Genomic DNA, 19,084 nt, shown 5'->3' with positions numbered 1-19,084 from the left:
AGAACCACACATTGAAGAGATTGTCTTTACTCCAGTGTATATATTCATGCCTCCTTTGTCACAGACTAACTGACCATTTTGTACTGTTCATCGGGTTCTCATGGCAAGAATTGATCATTAGTGTGTGCATTTCTTTATGGCTCTCTATTCTGTTCCATTGATCTCTGCATCTGGTTTTTTTTTTTTTTTTTTGGTGCTGGTACCATGGTGTTTTGATTACTGTAACTTCATTGTATAGTCTGAAGTCGGGGAGCATGATACCTCCAACTTTCTTCTTTTCTCTCAAATTTGCTTTGGCAGTCCAGGGTTTTCTGAGGTTCTATAAAGAAGCCACTCGGTCCAAGCCACCTTTGTCCCTCACAACGGAGCTCTCCCCTTGGCCTCTGCAGCCCTCCCCCTTCTGTGGAACTGTGCTGCAGAGCGGGCAGGGCCGGTGTGGATGCTCAGCTTAGGCTGAGCTGAGTGCCAGGGTGAGTGCAAGAAACCTGCTAGCACCCCAGGCAGCGTCAGTCTGCCCTCTCTGCCCTGTTTTGGGAGCAAGCAAGCTTGTATGCAGTCCTCACAGGTGGAGGCCAGGCTTCCCACAGCCTACCTGTTAGCCCTACCAGCCTTCCAGCCAGCCAAATGGACTCATCTTCCTGGAGTCAGACCCACTCCCCCAGGGCTGGTGTGGCCAATATGTGGCTCAAACTGCTTCCTCCCCAGGGAGGACCTCAGCCCATGTAATCCCCCTCCTCTTCTGAGTCCTCTCCAAGGGGCATTTTTTACAGCCTTGATTGAACAAATCTTTCTGCAAATTTCCAGTTTTCAGTGAGAATCGCTCCACATGTAGATGTATTTGATGTATTTGTGGGGGGAGGTGAGTTCCCCATCTGCCATCTTGGTCTTCCTCTGCAACTTATTTTCAAATGATTTGGGAGAAAAAAATTAGACAGTAAAAGGAAATACAGCAGAACTCTTACACCATTAATATGTTGTTGAACCTGGGTGGTGAGTTTAAGGATAGTCCTTTTACTCTACTTTTCTGTATGACTGAAAATTTTCATAATAGAAAGTTGGGACATAGAAATGAGAGTGACAACATCATTTATTTTGGGTGGCAGACTCTCAAAATCATTGGGACTTCTTGGTTTTCACAGATCTCTATTTACCTGTTGTAAGAAAGAAAGGCATCTATGTCAGGAACAGTACTTTGCCCACAGCAGACCCTGAATTATCAATATTTATTAATGGATGAATATTGCTTTCTCTTTTCGTTTTTTCCTTTTCTGAAATCTACCACTCTGGCTAAAACTAACCTTAAGCCTTTATCATCTCTCCAAATGCTTTGAAACTGCAGAGTGAGGTGATTTTGCATACAATGCCAATCAGAGAACAGGAGTTCTTGCGGCTGGTGGACTAGCCAGGAGCATGCTGAGAGAGTGGGTGGTTATTTGCAGCGTCATGCCACGTTCAAAGCACTTTTTGGTTTATAAAAGAAAATCAGTTCTCTTCTGGCCCTCTCTGAACTGCAGTGTTGTATATTGATTGCTTTTCCTTAAGGTGTAAACACTCAGAGTAGTATTTACTCTATTATTTACTGACATAGTAGTCTGTCAGCTACTCTGATTTAGATTTGAAATATTGTATTCTGTAAAATTCATCTATCTATTTTATCTATCCAATAATCCAACCATCCACTCACTAATTTATTCATGAGTCAGGAGTTTTAGTAACTAGGTCAGGGAAGAAAATGGGATGCAACCCAAAACTAGAAGCACATTTGTGATGTTATAAGCGAAACTGTCATGATCAGTGAGGATGTAGAAAGGATAAAAGCCACACCATCCTCTATAGCAGTTTCTCAAATTTAAATCATTGTCAAAAATTCATGATTTCTGCCATATCTGAGGATCATTAACTAATAATACTTAATATCCTCCCTTCAAGCTACTCACTTTAAAAAAGACATTACTGTGGTCTCAGCCTACACATTCCTATCCATAAAGTCTTGGCAGTGATGTGTTGTTGCATTTTTCTCTGATGTATTAAAATAAATGCACAGTTATATAATCAGCTCATGTATCTTTAACAATAATCATGTAAATGGTGATATACATACCATCTTATATAGGAATCTGCTTTTCAGAAAAGGATTTAGGAGGTAAATGGAGTGAGCTTAAAATACTGGTTCATGTTTATGAAACACACATTACAACTAACCATCATTTGGCCCTTTCCTTCTGTTCAGGCCTTCCTTTAGTAGTAGATCAGTGATCTAAACTGGCTTTGTACAGTTAATTTCCCAGAGACCAAAAGAAAAACGGACTCAGTGAATATTTTGCTTGTTAGAACATGAGCAGGAGTCTTGACTACTCATAGAGATCACATATCTACGGAGGTCCTGGTGCAAGAATTCTTTTTAAATAATTTAAAATTCTTTAAACGTGTTTTAAATTTATTATTTATTTATTGGCTATGTGGCATGCAGGATCCTAGTTCCCCAACCAGGGACCAAACTCATGCCCCCTGCATTGGGAGCATGGAGTCTTAACCACTGGGCCACCAGGCAAGTCCCAAGAATTCATCTTTTGACACAAATATCAGATATGCTCCAAAAGGTTAGACTAATGAATAAAATATGAAGTGATTAAAAATGTTTTACAAGTAAGGTTTAGGGTCAGTAGCTTTTTAATTTTTTCTTAGTACTTACATTTTAGTCTTGAAGAAATGGTACCTCAAGGCTACCTTTTCATTTCCCTTTAAATAAACCATCCTTATTTTCATAATCAGCTCCTTTCTTGGTGCAGATCTCGGGGCATGCAGGTTGGTCGGTATTTTAAATATACTGTAGTTGCTTCTAAAGGAAATCAGTCCTTAATATACATTGGAAGGACTGATGCTGAAGCTGAAACTCCAATACTTTGGCCACTTGATGTGAAGAACTGACTCACTGGAAAATATCCTGATGCTGGAAAAGACTGAAGGCAGGAGAAGGGGATGACAGAGGATGAGAGGGTTGGATGGCATCACTGACTGGATGGACATGAGTTTGTGCAAGCTCTGGGAGTTTGGTGATGGACAGGAAAGCCTGGCGTGCTGCAGTCCATGGGGTCGCAAAGAGTCGGACACAGCTGAGCGACTGAACTGAACTGAGTTGCTTCTGCCCTTCATTTGTCAAGGATCTGTTTCATACCCACCACACGCAGGCATTGCACTGGATGCACGGGAGGCCAGGAACAATGAAACAGACATGGTGCCTGCTTCACGGAGCTTACTGTATAGTATATAGATAGATACTAACAAGTCATCTCCCACATAGACAGAAAATTGCCCTCAGGAAGTGGTGTTTGAGCAGAGACATGTGTTGTTGTTTAGCCACTGTGTCCCGATTCTGAGAAAAGGACGGTGCAGGCAAAGGGAACACCCAAGCTCCCTCTTGTGGTGGGGCAGACTGGGAGAGCATCACACGTCCAAGGAATTAAAAGAATGTGAGTGGCTGGAGTCTGGGGCCTATGAGGCTGGACAGATAGGCCCTGCCATGCAAGGTCCACAGTGACTATATTGCCCCGAGAACAGGAAACCACTGAAGGGCAAAACTCCTCAACAAAAATCAAGGCTCTGTTAGCCATGAAGAAGGGGGAAATAGTTAACAATACAGGCAAGAGAACGTAAAGAAACACCTCCAAACATCTCCCCATTGCTCCACCCCTGCAAACAGCATGGCTTTTACTGTTTCTCATCTTAGTGAAAGTCCTCACCATTCATCCAGTAGCTCAGGTCAAAATCTAGGCTTCATCCATGACACACCCGTGTTCATCCCCGTATCTAATCCATGGGCGAGTCCTGTCCATCTACCTCTTGACTATCTGAACTCATTCATTCCATCTTCACCGTCAAATTCATGCAGCTGTGTCTTGCTGAACTACTGCAACGTTTTCCCATGTGTTCTTGTGACGCACGCCGCGCCCCGTCCCCCCCCGACCCCCCCGCCGTCTGTTCTCCCGGCAAGGCTGTTGTTGTTCAGTGACTCAGTCATGTTGGATTCTGTGACCCCTTGGGCTATAGCCCGCCAGGCTCCTCTATCCATGGGATTTTCCAGGCAAGAATACTAGAGTGGGTTGCCATTTCCTTCTCCATGGGCCTTTTCAAAATACAAACCAATCATGTCACTCCTCTGCCTAAAGGCCAGGGATCCAGGGTAAATCTTGCTGAGGCCCTAGCCAATCATGGCAGACTCATTCCACTTGACCTTGATTGGTTTCCTTGATTGGTGGGCAGAGACCAGCGCGTGACTTGTTTCTGGTCACTGAAAGGAGAGCATTGCTTCTGAGGAGCTTCTGGGAAAGGTATCTTTGCTCAGTGAAAGAGACCCCTGGAAGAAACAGATGTTCTCTGTTTTGTTAGCCATTGTCACACCTGGGTGTGTCTAAGGAACCATTCCAGGCACTGGAAGGAAAGCAGTGCCTGAAGTCCAGACTGCCACCACTGGACCCTGCCCTCCCATATGAGGCAAATCTCCTTGCTATGCAAGTCGATTTGAGTTGGATTTTCTGGCATGTGCAGCTGTAAGGATTCTGATATGTGTCTGAGGCATCCAGTGCCAAATGGATGCTGAAGCTCAGTGGAGAGGTCTGAGCTGGAGAAATATATGTGAGTCCTTGGTGAAGCTTAGGGAAAAGATGTCAAGAAGGGTAGAAGGTAGGAGCAGAAAAAAGTTTAGGAAAGAATGATGAGACTGCCAAGAAGTTGAGGAGGGATTGGGTCAGAGAGGTGCCAAGGGAGATCACCAGTGGCCAGGAGAAAGGACTTCCTGCTTATCTTTCTCTTTATATTGACTGGGACTAATAGCAAGGGCATTACAACATTCCCCAGTGTACTTTAACTGGACAAACGGAAGTGGTTCAGGAATGTTCACTAGAGGAGGAAGTTGGATTTCAGAACCAACCCTTGGGATTAGGAGCGTTTGGCTGTCTGCCATTTAACAAGAAGGTCATTTTACCAGAATGTGAAAGGCCACCAAAAATTGAACAAAACAGCCAGATCAGAGAACATTTCTCCTCTTCTGAGTATAAGATCCCGAGTTAGGTGGGGATTGGAAAAGCACCCCAAGAAGAGGCACCATTATAAGAAAAGCCTCGGAGGTGTGAAAACCAAGGGCAACCGCCACAGAATGAGGCTGGAGAGAAACGTGGGAAGTGAGATGGGAATATGGGAATGAGGCCAGCACGGGGTGTGCCTTGTGAATCAGGCTGCGTTTAGACTTTATTCAGTCTGAAACGACTCCCGTGAAAGGAGATAGATGAAAGGAGTTAGATGTGGTGAAGATGTTCCAGGTCACCTTTGTTAGGTAAAAAAATAAAAATTTAAAAATCAGAGGACCGGGAGCTTCGTTACCGTGCAAGAGGTTCCCAAACTTCAAGGCGTACCTGAATCGCCAGAGGAACTTACAACAAATGTAAATTCCTGGTACTCATCGCCCCTTCGATTCGGATTTTATAGGTCAGGTCCGATAGGTACACTTTTAAAAAGCCCTTCTGGCAGCTAGGCTACTGCCAAGGGGTGACTTGGGAGTTTAGTCCCATTTTCTGTACCTATGCGCTCCTGCATTCTTTGACACAGAAAACGGCCGTTTCTCAAGGATACACCAAGCGTTCTCCTAAGTTCTCCCAACCTGACAGCCGCCCCAGCCCCTCCCACTGCGGGCCGTCCAGACTCGAGTGGGCCCAACGTGGCGGTCTCCGGCCTGGCGGCGCAGCCGGAGCCCGAGGGACGAGCGAAGGCGGGCACCGGGGCGGTCGGGCGGCGGCCGGAACCGCCCCCAGGCTCCTTGTTCGGGACCCCGGCTCCGTGACCCTACCCAGCCCCGACTCAGGCTTGGGAAACCCGCAGTCACAACCTTCCGGACTGGCCCGTGGGCGGGTCTCCATGGTGACTGGCAGACGCTGTGACCAATTATGTCCGGGCACTTGTTTCCGCCCCTCCCCCCTAAAAACAACCCCCCTCCCCCAAAGGGACCGATACTTCCGTGACTGACATTTCTCTCCGGGCGCTGTTACGTAAGGGGAGGGTCAAGCGCGGCTCCACCCGAGCCGAGCAGATTTGATTGGCAGGACCTAGAGCCACCGCCCCAACGCCTCCGGAAGAACGTCTTTGATCGACAAGTATAGGAACCACTCTGCGCCGCGAGGCTGGGCGGAAGCATCCGGGCTCTGGGGCTGGGGCTGAGGGGCGGAGCCGGAGGCTGAGAACAGGGCCGGGCGGGGCGGAGAGTAGGCAGGGGCTGGGCTGGCGCTGCGGCCAGAGATGCTGTGGGACTGCGACGGCGCTCGGCCGCTGGGAGCACTGCATTGAAAACACCGAGGTGAGGTGCGCTGCCAGGCTGTGGTAGGTGCGCGAGGGTCGTGGAGTCCTCAGACCCGGGCCGCCAGCGTTCTCAGGCCCGGCATTTTTGTGCTCTGCCAGGGGTTCTAGACTGTAGCGACGGCGGCCGCGCTGGGACACGGGGGCGGGGCCGGGCACCTGTCCGCGTTTGCAGGCACCTGCTGCGCCGGCCGCCGCCCACCCCGGGGCCTGGCACTGGGGGCTGACCGGGAGCCGGGCCGGGCCGGGCCGGCCTGAGGAGGGGAGGCGGGCCGTGTCGGCTCGCCCCGTCCGGGGCCTTCCCTCGTTGCCCGGCTCCGTCCCTGCTTCCAGCTTGAGGGTAGCGTCCTCGGACTGCAGTCCCCTCACCCGAGGGTCTCGCGGGCCCGGGGCCGGCCTCGAGCTAACAGCGAGGTCAGGGTTTGGCTCCTGCCTTACATCATCCCGAGACAGGTTTGTCCAGATTCCCTACGTGCGCGGAGATGGGTTTACGCCCCGGGCGAGGGTGCCCGTCCCGGCTGTCCCCAGAGATCCGGGGCCGAGGCAGTTTTCATCTTTTCCCTGGGTCGTCCTCTGCCACCTCTTAACGTGTGATTTAAGTCTGATCGGGATGATGTGCCTGTTTAGGCATAGAAGGTAGCACCGCCCTTCTCAAGTTTTGGCTCAGTACACGTGCAGATAATTCGTATAGGGCTAAGCTCCGACTTCTCAGCTGTATGATATTAAGAGACAGTCCTTTGTGGTTTGGACGACCAGATCAGCAGAAATGTTTAAATTGTTTCGGAATGACTAGGACCTGTCCTGTGTTTTCTTCCATCCATGTCACATCTGTTGGAAAAATGCTGTACCTGCCCAGTAGACATCTATTAAATGATGTAGTTACTCCTGAAAAGCGTGCTGCGGTTTCTCTAGGTGATTATGTCGTTGCTGGAAACAAAGGCAGCAGTAGACAATACCTCCTTCTTAAAGACAGGAGGAACCTGGGGGTAAGTTTGATTAATATTTGATTCTTAAAGGCAAAGTCATAGAATTACTAGGTATTAGACTTACTCCAGTCAATTGAGTGGTGGTGAGCGCTGTGTCCCAGGGGAACAGGGTTCCCCTGTCAAATTAGGCCTGACCTAGATGGCGGGTGGGTGCTGCCCATTAACTCTGGACCTGAAAACCATGTTTTCATTTGCACCAAACAGGAACATTTACCCCCACTACAGTTTTGGTGCCCTGCCATTTTGGCTTGTATAATAGTCACCAGGTTTGCAGAGAGCTCTCAGCAATAAGTTGCTACTTACTGGGTTTAAGTCATTAGGTAAGTGGAAGAACCAGAACCCACATTCTTTCTGATTTAATTATTGGGTGGCACTGTATCTTGGAAGGCAGAACAGCAGTAATGGACACTGGCAGGATAAGAGACCCACCTGTGTATGAAAGAAAACAAATTTTTGCTGAACGGGGGACATTTGGCACATCCTTCTCTAATGACTTGCTTATAAATTTGGTAAAATACTGTTTAAGCTCTGACCCTTTTCACCTTCAGTCTTTTGCTTGGTGCAAGTAGGAACTGAGCAGAGCTCTGTTTTAAACATGATGGAGCCTGGGAGGGATGTCACCAGAGCAGACAAGCTGCTGTCCTTTCAGCTCCACTTGCTGCTTCTCCCTTGTATTGTTAGGAAATGACCCACTGGCTTTGTGACCTTTAAGGCAGGGTTTCTTATCCACTTCATGAAGCTTTGGTGGAAGATGTGTGTTTGTGAAAGGTCTCTTGGCCCCCTTCTGTTGCTTTTGTACATATTGCTTGGCAATTCCTTAAATGCATAATCCTGCTGTTTCCACACTTGAAGCAGTTGAAAAGATCGGGTTTTTCTGTGTGTGTATGTGGATGGTCCCAACAGGATCCAGTTTTCTCTCTGTGTCTCTCATGCTTTGTTTTTGGTTGCCAGTTTTACTGGAGAGAATCATTCTGTATTTAAGACACTTGTTTAAGACACGCTTAAATCAACTCCCGCGGATCTTCAATTCCCATAACCCTGAGAACTGGATAGACCTTTTGTGTCTGTGGGTACAGTGCATTCTGAACCTGGCTTTCCCAGCAGTCAAATGCCTAGATATTCTGCTAGTAGCAACTGTTTAGTCCATATCTTCTGCACTGCTGGCACCAGAGCTGAACTGTGTCACTGAATATTCTGAATCCTGGCCAAAGACTCAGTACACAGATTCCTGTCGGCATTTAAAGATGGGAAAGAAATTGGAGTCAGAAGAGGGAGGGGGTGTAGAAGGAAACTGTTTCTGAAGACTTTCTTCCCTAGGTTTTTATAACTGCATATTATATAACATTCTATTGTATTTTTGTTTAGAGGTTCAGATTTAGCTCTTAACTATTTCAGAAGTCTTAACTGTTGGTATAAGTATGTTTCTCTGTTTTCCCATCTCATTTTAAGGTGAAGTGAATTCTGAGGCTAGAAGAATTTGATGACACAGACCGCTGAATTTCTTTGTTTGGAGCACACGTTATGAACCCTTTCTGGAGCATGTCTACAAGCTCTGTACGCAAAGTAGGTATAATTGATAAACTTAGGGAGGAAACCCATTTGTGTCAAAACAGAGGCCAGAATAATCCATATTAAGGTTGCCTATCATCTTAGCAGAATTAACTTTGGTTTTTTTAGTTTAGGTTTTACTTTTGAGAAATAACTATTTCATTGATTAAAGTCAGCTTCTGAGACCAAGATCACATCTCAGAAACCATTCTGGTAATCAAAATCCTGTTATTTTGACTTAGGTTATATTCACACATGATGAAATTTTTGACACATATTGTAGGTAGTTTTTCTACAGACTTCAAGATTTCATGGTTAGAAAAGTTTTGGGAAAGGCCAGTCCAGTGTGGTCAAGTCAGACTTGAGAGCACTGGTTTAATTTATCTAACTAAAATATCTTGTAAAATAAAATATGTTTTAGGGAAGCTTAAAATATGCAAACAAAAAGAAAATGTCACCCATAAGTCCATGTCTAAGAATACCCTTGGTAATCTTTTTTTTTTTATGTACCTGATACTGTATACATTTTTAATACAGGTGATGATACAGCCTTTGATGGTCTTGGAGCCAAGGAAATACCTGTGGGGTGGTAGTTCAGTCTCTGAATCATTTAGACCTTTGTCTTTGACTAAGAATGACAGTTTATGCTAATAATAGTCTAAATGTGAAAACATACCAGTTAGGGACCAGATCAAAATCAGACCCATGCGAGTGAGAGAAGAGGCTCATCCTTTGTTTCTAACCAAAGTGCTGACATCAGGGAGTGACTAATTTCAGTCATTACACTATTTGTTTTGAGATGCTTAGCACCCAGCTTCCTACATCTGCATGCCAGGGCACCTTTCTAATCTGGTCTAATTGTGTAGTAACCTCTTGCCCTCTTTCTGGGGCCTTGAAGAGAAACTCTTTCTTTCTCTGTGTCATGTAAATCCTGTAAATGTTGGCTTTGTTGTCTATAGGATACAGCTGATGAATGGGTTTTTCTAATGGTTTAGTCTTGCATCAGCTTGATTCTGCTGTCTATAATAGCTTGCCCACTCAACAGACTTCCAGGTCATCTTGATCACGGTGCTAGAAGGTCCCTGTAAGAGTCATTCCAGCTTTTCAGTCAAGGACAAAAGGGCATCACACGTAGCCTTGTGATTTAAGAATCATCCTAACAAATGTTCTCACCACTTTGTCTTGAATAGCGGTCTGATGGTGAAGAGAAGACATTAACAGGGGATGTGAAAACCAGTCCTCCACGCACTGCTCCAAAGAAACAGCTGCCTTCTATTCCCAAAAATGCTTTGCCCATAACTAAGCCTACATCTCCAGCCCCAGCAACACAGTCAACAAATGGCACACATGCTTCCTACGGACCTTTCTACCTGGAATACTCCCTTCTTGCAGAATTGTAAGTTCCGAAACTATCCGGCTAAATTTTGAATGACCCTTAAAGGTGAAGAATGAAATTTATTCTGATGGACTCAGTAAACAGCAGCCATTTAATCTTGACAGTCAAACCCATCCCCCTTCAGTATGAGCCTTAAAGTATATAGGATGGAATCTATTGCTGGCATGTAATCTTTCTTCACCAAGGCCTCAGTGGTGTTATATAAATATCTGCTTCTAAAAGTAACAGTTCTTACTGAGAGCTTGGGTAAGTAAGATTCAAAGACAAATATGTGCTTTAATTTCCATGTCTATTTTGAAAAGCAAGAGGAGGGAGAAACTGACATTATTAAGCATCTGGGAACTTAATTTTGGTCTACCTTTATATGAGGTGGGGAATTCACCCCCTGAAGAGGTTTTTGTAGGGGGCAGGATGGTGGGAGGGTGGCGATCTATTCTTTCTTGGGTCAGACGCAGCTGGAGGCTGGTGCTCCATTCTGGCGATCACCCTTAAGAGGCCTCCTAACAGACTGAGAGGCTAGTCCCAGGAGGCAGAGGTCAGGAAGCCTGACCTTAGGAGTCAACAATTGAAGGAACAGGAACCGCTAACTTGGAGAAAACTTAGAAAGTACTTATTAAAGCTGTCTTCATATATTTGAGGCCCATCAATTAGAAAGAGGATTTGAGTTATTCTGTAGGACCCCCAAAGGCAGAAGTAGGCAATTGGGAAGTTTTAAAAGATCTGGGCTCCATGTAAGAACTTGATTAGTCACAGAAGTCACAGATTGGACTGAGGTTGTACCTATCTATAGATTGTGAGGAGATGGGCACCTCTGCATAGTCTGGTAGTGATGAAACAGTGCTTGGCCCATCAGAGGGGCTCAAGCAGTGAATGAGTGCAGATGGCATTTAATTGGTCATTTGTTATATGGGCAGCAAGTTTGGAGAATTAATTCTGAATTTCAGTCATTTAAGAATGCCTTTGCCCATGAATCTGTTTTAAAAGCATCCTCCAGTGCCCCCTTTCTTTACTAATGTTGTAATGGTCAGAGGGTCTGAGGCCCAGTGTGAATGGCTGAGCATGAGCTGGTAACTTTATAATGGACACCTGTGTTTGAGGCAAGGCAGTGAGTTGGACAGGCTTCTATTGTGGTGGTAAATCTGCTGTATTAGGCCACAAAATCTGCCTTTCTGGCAAACCTGTGTAGGAGATATGTCTGTCATCCACACTGCTGTTGATGCGCTGAATTTTAATGATTTAAAAACGGAATAACTACTTTAAAATGATTGAAAAATAAGTGTGGTAGCAAATAGGTAATAAAATGTCAACTGAGATCTAATAAGTTTCTTCTCAGTAAAACTGAGGATTGGCAGGTTTATGTGCTTTAAGGCCGTCAGTTCTCGAGGTCTGGTCACAGCATTACTTGTGCAGGCTCCTGGCTCAGCAGCAGGGAACAGAGCAGAACGACCAGGTCCCAGAAGAGCCAGTGCAGCCTGTTTTCCCTTGTTTCAGCTCCCGCTGGCTCCCACGCCAAGGCCTGCAGAGTTCAAGGGCCTGAGTTGGGGGTGAACTCAGGAGCAGAGTACAGTCAGACGCTGCCCATTCACACTTTAAGTGACCCCCAAGTGAGGGAAATTCCATGGAATTTTAATGTCTTAATTACCTAAAACTACCTTCAAAGAGCTTTTGAATGTGTGTGGGTAAGATCTATTGTCCGTGGTCACAAAAGCAATACTTACGAATGACTCTCACTGACCTAAAACTTGATGTCCAGCATTAACTATGCAGGTTGGCTTCCAAGATGGTGTTTTAGGGAAGCTGATTTCTAGGGGGAAAACTTGACTGTGAATCCCTGCTTGGCTTTCATTTCTAAATCTGGGGCCCTATTTTGGCTGTGCTACCCTGCACGCATATGTTATGAAGCCGGTAGACAGCAGTTAGGGCCAGGTGGGAGACTGTGATGCCTCCATCTATGTGGTCAGGGCATTGGCTTCCCTTTGAGAACTGTTCCTTCTTTAAAAAATGAATGTGGGTGGTTTGGTATCTATGTGTCTTTTGCATCCCTACAGTCTCACTATTCTGCTGCTTCTGTTTTAGTACCTTGGTTGTGAAGCAGAAGTTACCAGGTGTCTATGTGCAGCCGTCTTATCGATCTGCATTAAGTAAGAAGCATTTGCTCTTTTTATAGCATGTTTGATTCCGCTGACGCAAACTTAGCCCTTAACTGTTTCTATTTTGTCCTGCAGTGTGGTTTGGAGTAATATTCATTCGGCATGGACTTTATCAAGATGGCGTATTTAAGTTTACAGTTTACATCCCTGATAACTACCCAGATGGTGACTGTCCAGTAAGTTGGGGATACACTCTGGCTTCATTGCTTGGTCAGTGAGGAGGGCTTAACAGGGCTTTCAAAATGTCTTGGTTCTTTTCTGGACCTAATTAATAAGTTTTATGATTTCAGTTTCCCAGAATGTTCTGTCTACTGTGTAGTCCTTGGAGGGGATTTTTTTTTTTTTGCTTTGTTCCATCTTTTGCCATGCTGGCTTCTGCCTTCAGCTTTGTTTGTTTCTCTGTCCAGGGTGTGCCTGTGAGGCTGGATGCTGTGGTATAGCATCTGCCACGTGAGTGGCGTTTGTTACGCTGTGGTGGAAGAGAGCAACTTTCCCTTTGCTTCATTGCAAAATTTACTTTTACAGGAAAATGGTGAAAGTACTTAAGTGTCCCTCTCAAGGCAGCTTTTTGACTTTAAGCAACAAGACTGCCTTGTCCTGAAGCTCCTTTTACAACTTCTGTGTGTGGGTTTCACAAGCTCCACTGCTTCCATTAAAGGCAGTGTCTTTCTCTCACTGTAGCGTTTGGTGTTTGATATTCCTGTCTTTCACCCGCTCGTGGATCCCACCTCAGGTGAACTGGATGTGAAGAGAGCGTTTGCAAAATGGAGGTTAGTAAATAGAGTTTCATGTGGTGATGTAAGCCAGCAAGGGGAAGCCTTAGTCACCCCGCTGTGTTTCCCTTTAGGCGGAACCATAATCACATTTGGCAAGTACTGATGTACGCAAGGCGAGTCTTCTACAAGATTGATACAGCAAGCCCCCTAAACCCAGAGGCTGCAGTACTGTATGTTACTCTGCTTTGTCACTTAAGATACATTTGAAAAGTCAGTGAAGGAGGTCATGTTGGTAACCTTTTGATTTAAACTTTTGACACAGGTATGAGAAAGATATTCAGCTTTTTAAAAGTAAAGTGGTTGACAGCGTTAAGGTGTGCACTGCTCGCTTGTTTGACCAACCTAAAATAGAAGACCCCTATGCAATTAGGTGAGTGGTACATTATCCAGATAAGCCGCACTTGGCAATACTGGGCTTGTTTTCCAGGTGGTCTTAAAATGGGGATTTAAAAGGAAAGTGAGTCATCTGCTAGCCTACAACATTTCTAACCTGATTTCTGCTTTACATGGATGACTATGCCAGGAGCAAGCTATTGAGTGACTTTGGTTTCTCAAAGATCCTGGTAATGTGCTCACTCAAGTGTCAGGACTTTTCCTTCCAATTGGAGCCCCTCTTAAATGGTCATTACCCCATCAACCTACAGATTTGGTGAAAGGAGGGAAACTGTTCAGTGTGAGCGAACAGTCTGAATCATGGGTTCCCCGAGCACTGTTAGTGTGTGTTGGGGAAGTGTCTGCAAGAGTGTTGAGAGCTGAAGTGACTTAGCTCTTGGGCAGCGTGGGTGTTGCTGGGAGAGAGGAATGTAGTGTAGTGTTCAAGAGCTTGGGCTCTGCAGTTAGACTGGGTGACATTTGCACTTAATTGGCTTTGGGGACCCTGAGCGGTTACTTAGTTTGACCGTGCCTTGCTTTCTTCATCTGTAATAGGACATCAGGGGTGGTTCCAAGGCTTACATGAGCTAACCCAGGAAAAGTGCTAAGGGGTAATTATGTGAGAAAATCATTTAGGTAATGTCTGAAACTTACATACTGACAACTGATTTAGACTGTTCCTTGTTAAGTTCTGTTTGGGGAACGGGCTTAAAAATGGTCATTAAGTTTAGTGAGCCGTTCTTTAGTGTTTCTCTCTTCCTTAAGCTTTTCTCCATGGAATCCTTCTGTCCATGATGAAGCCAGAGAGAAGATGCTGACTCAGAAAGTAAGTAGATGGCCATTTTAGAAATAGGTTAACTTGCTGCTTCCTTTCTAAAGTGTCTTCACTGGTGACCACTGAGTATATACAGTGACTTTTGGGGAGACAGATTGGTGCAGTGCTGAAATCTCCTTATCGGTCTGTTTTTCATTGTGCCTAGAAGAAGCCTGAAGAACAGCACAATAAAAGCGTTCATGTTGCTGGCCTGTCATGGGTAAAGCCTGGCTCAGTACAACCTTTCAGTAAAGAAGAGAAAACAGTAGCGACCTAAGAGCTGGTGAATTGGTGCACCACGCACTTTCCTGCTGGACTTCGGCTCCTAAAGCTGGCCAATGGCAAAGGACTGCCTGCAGAGTAAAACGTTGTGAACAGTGGCTGACGTCAGTGTTGTCCGTGTATGCTTAGGTTCTAACAGCAAGTTCTGGAAACCTCTCTTTACGTAATGCATTACTTCTGTCAGAAGTGTCTTTAAGGTGGTTATCTAGTTCAGTACTCCAAATTATTGGGGACTTTGAAGCTTATGTATTTTTTTGAATATAATGCTAAAGGTAAGTTGCATTCATTTAAACTGATGAAGTTAAGCAAAGTTCAACACTATAGTGATTTCTTAATTGGCGGTTTTGGTTGTACATACATTAGGGTGCAGAGATGAAAGGATAGAGAGAGCAGTTTCCATAGCTTATTAGCACTTTTGAGTGGAGGAGCAGTTGAATGAATGAACCTCAGTCTTCAGCTTACTGTGTTACTGATATACAAACTGCTGTCACTGAGGAACATACTAGGTGAGTGAGAGGAAACCAGAACACTTGTTCTTAGGTGTTTTGTTTTGTTTTTTAAGCAAATTACTGTATTTTTCTGGCAGGAGGGAGAAAAAGTGTTAAAACGGTTTCTAATGAAGTCAGAGATTTAAACGATGAATGACTAGTGTATTCTGTAGAGACAATAAATCAATGAATGATTGTTCTTTGTCATTTATGCAGGAAACTAAATACCCTTTTCTCAGTATAACTAAACAAAGATTAATTTATAAATGCTTTATTGAAAAATACACTTATTTTCATATAAAATTACAGTAGCAGTATCTTGAGAGGTTTTATAAATATTTTTGCAGAACACTATTCTAATTGAACAGTGTAAGTTCCATATTTCTTTCAGAGCAATATGAAGTTACCTAGTAACTTTGTTTATACTGATTCAATTTACAATTGAACTTTCTCCCTAATAAGATTATTCATTCAACTTTAAAACTGCTGGAACAATAGTGATTAATAAAGGTATATATAGATAATTCAGTAGCTGTTAAATTAACATTTTCTAATCTGTATAAATGGTACTGTGTACTAATAAAAACCTAAAATTCTCCAATCTATTTTTTTAAACTTCCAGGAACACACCCAAAGACATTTAAAAATACCACCTTAATAAAGACACGTCTTTTTGGATAACTACCTCCTAAAGGAAGAGGTCATAATTTTTCATAATAATCCCCTTAATTCAACTTGATTTAAAATCTTTACTTAGCCAGCTGATCCCTATCAACAAAAATGGAGAATTTAAAACACTTGCCCAAAAGGTAGCTACTGGGGCTTTAACAATTTTAAAAAAGTACAAAAGCATCAAAGAAGATATTAAGCCTAGAAGTTTTGTACTTAATAAAGTTCACATTGTAGAAAGTGCCATCGCAAATATACAGCAAAATCTGGGTTACAAAATCATGCTTTTTACAGCCCTAAAGTGCCACTTCTTATACAAGTTCACTCACACATTGCACACTAATCAAAGACTTGTCACACTGCACGACACCTACTGGGGTCGGGAAGAATTACACAAAGGAGACGGGAGACTTGGACTGGTTACCCGGGACCTCCAAATCTGGGCGCTTTCCCAATTTGTTACCTTTTAGGAATGCAGAAATCTCACACTCCTACCAAGTGTTTCAGGATGAAATGCCAAGTTTCGCTTTTCATGAGGGCCAGGGCTGACCACAAAACAGGAATGAACTGAAATATGGTTCCTCTGCTGGAACACATTAACAGAGACCTCTTCTACACACGAGTACGCTTCATTCTCTGCAGTACTTGTAATACTTGGAATAGCTTTGCCAAAGAGTTAAAAAATCCAACTGTGTTGGATTCTAGGCAGCCTTGATGGCAAGCACTGCAAGGTAGGAAAAAAGGCAGTTGGGGTAAGTAAAAATATCCTAAGGATACTGGAAGGATTCAGGAAAAGAGCCCCATAATCTAGCATACATTAAATGCTGCTGCTAAACAGAGTTTGTGAAAAGACAGTTTCAGTACAACGGACTAACCTCAGTGGGAACCTCGGTCATTAGCTACATCTTGGAGACGACGTAATAAGGCAGAATGATTTTCTGGGCAGATTCTTTTTGCAGGTGATTCACTTCCATCTTCCAAAAGGATCCCTCTCTTTTTGGTTGGAGTTTCTCCTGTCCGTATCATACTGTTAATTTCTCTCAGTCTCTGGTGGCGGAGGTAAAAATAGATATAAAAAGCGTTAAAATTCTAATACACACAGTTCAGTGTAACATCAAAGAACCTCAAATGAGTTAAGTAGTTTACTTTGAAGAGTTTGAACATCTTTATAAGGGAAAGAACTAGCAAATTTTACACCCTTCTGGTTTCACTTCTCAACTAGCTGAGATGATGACTGACTGGAATAGAGGCAGAGTATTTCTATTTTTTAACAAGTTACATAGCATCACATTGCTATGCCATATTTCATCAACTTCATACATTTCCATTTTCCTTTTTTAAAAAGTAACATGACTTTATATAGTATTATGTCCCCTTTTCCCCCAGTTTAGTGTTACTCATTTTTTTTAGCAGCCATGAAGTTTCATAGGAGAAGTCTAAATTCTAAAATGCATTATATATCTTCCTCTGAGGAAAGGCAAATTATTTTCTGCATTCTTTGGTTCACGTGAGGAACCTGGAGTGAGAAGAATATTGGCAGGGGGCTAGAAAGACTGGATCTATGTACAGGTGCCTTCAGCACTGAGTTTCCCCAGAGTCCCAGAGGTCGGCTGTTACATTATTTTCGGATAAATTTTTTTTTTCACATGCCACTGATTTCATTGTCCATGCTTCCTAGTAGAAAGCATACTGAGCAGATTTTAAATGCATTTGTTTTAGGACATTGCAAACATGGGAATGGAAAAGGATATATAGTGAACCTTCACCTGACCATCACCCTACTTCAGCAATGTTGGCCAGTCTTATTTGATCCATACCTTCATTCACTTCTCATCTCTCAGATGTTTTAAAGCAAATCCTAGATATTTATTTCTTATTCTTAAATAATAAAGGCTTTTCTGAGGCTTAAAACCACCACGGTTTTCTATAATCAGTATATGCATCTTTCCCAAATTTTAACCATTTTAAGCAAGTTTTCCTCTTTCTCGTCTACTCTCTTGCCTCCCGAAAAGTCTGCTCTGCGCTTTCTATCTCTAGTCTCCCACTTACTGGAATGTTCTTACATTGTTAACTATACACTAATTGTATAAGTGGTATTTGTATACATGTATATACAACATATTTTGTATTGTGCAAGTATTGTGTGCCTTACTATATACATAACAATATAGATTAATAACACATTAATACATATAATTTATATACAATACAGTATTTTATACACCATAATTTATATAATAGGTCCATGACAGTTTAAAAATGAATACTTATTCCCCCCCCCGATTCATACAGAATATACCACCTTGTCCTCACCCAATTCCTAAGGACACTTAACGGTTACCATTCATTCACTGAACAGATCAGGCTGTGTAGCTTTCTGCTCTTTTGTCTAGGAAGGCACGCATTAGAAATAAAATAACGTTCATTAAGTGGGGTTTCAAAAAAATTAAAATGGTATGTACTGTTCAGTCCACATTATGTCTTACACCTTCTCATATCAGTATATACGGATCGCATATCTAACTGCTACATAGTATTCTGTGGTAATCTGCATCATAGTTTAATCCAGTGTTAACAATTCCTGAGTTTTAACTGGGGTATTTAGACCATTTATATTTACTTGCTCTTTGCTGTCTTCTTCCTTTTTTGGCCTTCTTTTGAATTGAACAGTCCTATTCCAATTTATTTTTTCTGTGTAACTTTTTAATCCGTTTGGAACCTAATTTGGTATGGGATGAAAATCTACTAATAGGGAAACAGAGCAATGCTCTCCCCGCCATCTGTCATCCATCTCTCCATGGTATTGACATTGTGTTTTTTAGGAATCTGCATGTGTTTTTCCTGTGCCATTTGTTATCTATGTGTGTTTTCTGAACAATCTTTATAAGTATCACTTAAGGACCTTTAAGATCTAGCTGCCTCCTTAAGAGTAAGTAACATATGATTCCCAGAGCTCTAGCCTTACTGCTTCAAGGACTTATTTCCCTTCCTTGTCCACTTTATCCTGGATGCCCTTCCTTCCACACCTCAGCAACCTCCTAATTTTTCATCTGTTAAGGCTTGACTCAAGTTTCCCTACCCACTGCAGACTGAGGCAGATGCTACCACTTAAATCGGTGCTAATGTGCGTATTGTTATAAAATGCCCATTTCTCCCCTTAGACTAAGAATTCAAAGGACAGAGACAGTTCCTGTCCCAGAGACAGGCACTGAGTAATCCGTCAAGGTATCTGGATTTTCTTTCCCTAACAGAAATTTGGAA

General features: G+C 43.4%; 2 protein-coding genes across 6 annotated transcripts in view; one reads left to right on the top strand and one right to left on the bottom strand.

The window, feature by feature from the left end:
- AKTIP (AKT interacting protein) lies at window positions 6,132–15,755 on the top strand. 5 transcript variants are annotated; one of them, XM_018061991.1, is made up of 11 exons: window positions 6,223–6,343; window positions 7,255–7,328; window positions 8,778–8,891; window positions 10,067–10,272; window positions 12,349–12,413; window positions 12,498–12,598; window positions 13,104–13,192; window positions 13,270–13,368; window positions 13,461–13,568; window positions 14,336–14,396; window positions 14,551–15,350. In XM_018061991.1, the coding sequence occupies exons 3-11, from the start codon at window positions 8,850–8,852 to the stop codon at window positions 14,659–14,661; spliced, it is 882 nt and encodes a 293-aa protein (XP_017917480.1). In that variant the 5' UTR covers window positions 6,223–6,343; window positions 7,255–7,328; window positions 8,778–8,849; the 3' UTR covers window positions 14,662–15,350. The 5 variants fall into 5 exon arrangements, with proteins under 5 accessions (XP_017917482.1, XP_017917478.1, XP_017917480.1 ...); XM_018061990.1 differs by having other exon boundaries at window positions 7,202–7,328; XM_018061993.1 differs by lacking the exon at window positions 7,255–7,328 and having other exon boundaries at window positions 6,132–6,343; window positions 14,554–15,755.
- Window positions 15,410–19,084, bottom strand: part of RBL2 (RB transcriptional corepressor like 2) — a 46,446-nt gene continuing 42,771 nt past the window's right edge. Inside the window, exons 22-23 of the mRNA XM_018061988.1 lie at window positions 16,699–16,870; window positions 15,410–16,547 (exon numbers count right to left, since the gene is read on the bottom strand). Of these exons, the coding sequence (XP_017917477.1) occupies window positions 16,700–16,870 (171 nt within the window). The 3' untranslated portion in view covers window positions 15,410–16,547; window position 16,699. The remainder of the gene's footprint in view (window positions 16,548–16,698; window positions 16,871–19,084) is intronic.

This window comes from Capra hircus, chromosome 18 (genome assembly GCF_001704415.2).
Source record: "Capra hircus breed San Clemente chromosome 18, ASM170441v1, whole genome shotgun sequence".
NCBI classification, from domain to species: Eukaryota; Metazoa; Chordata; class Mammalia; order Artiodactyla; family Bovidae; genus Capra; species Capra hircus.
Note: the sequence above shows the minus strand (reverse complement) of the source record. Positions and strands in the feature narration are given on the sequence as shown.

Excerpts from the sequence above, each read along its gene's own strand:
- AKTIP (XM_018061989.1), top strand. The coding sequence starts at position 8,850 with ATGAACCCTTTCTGGAGCATGTCTACAAGCTCTGTACGCAAA. Across the intron at positions 12,599-13,103 it reads ACCCAGATGGTGACTGTCCA|CGTTTGGTGTTTGATATTCC; the intron begins GTAAGTTGGGGA and ends CTCTCACTGTAG. Across the intron at positions 13,369-13,460 it reads AACCCAGAGGCTGCAGTACT|GTATGAGAAAGATATTCAGC; the intron begins GTATGTTACTCT and ends CTTTTGACACAG.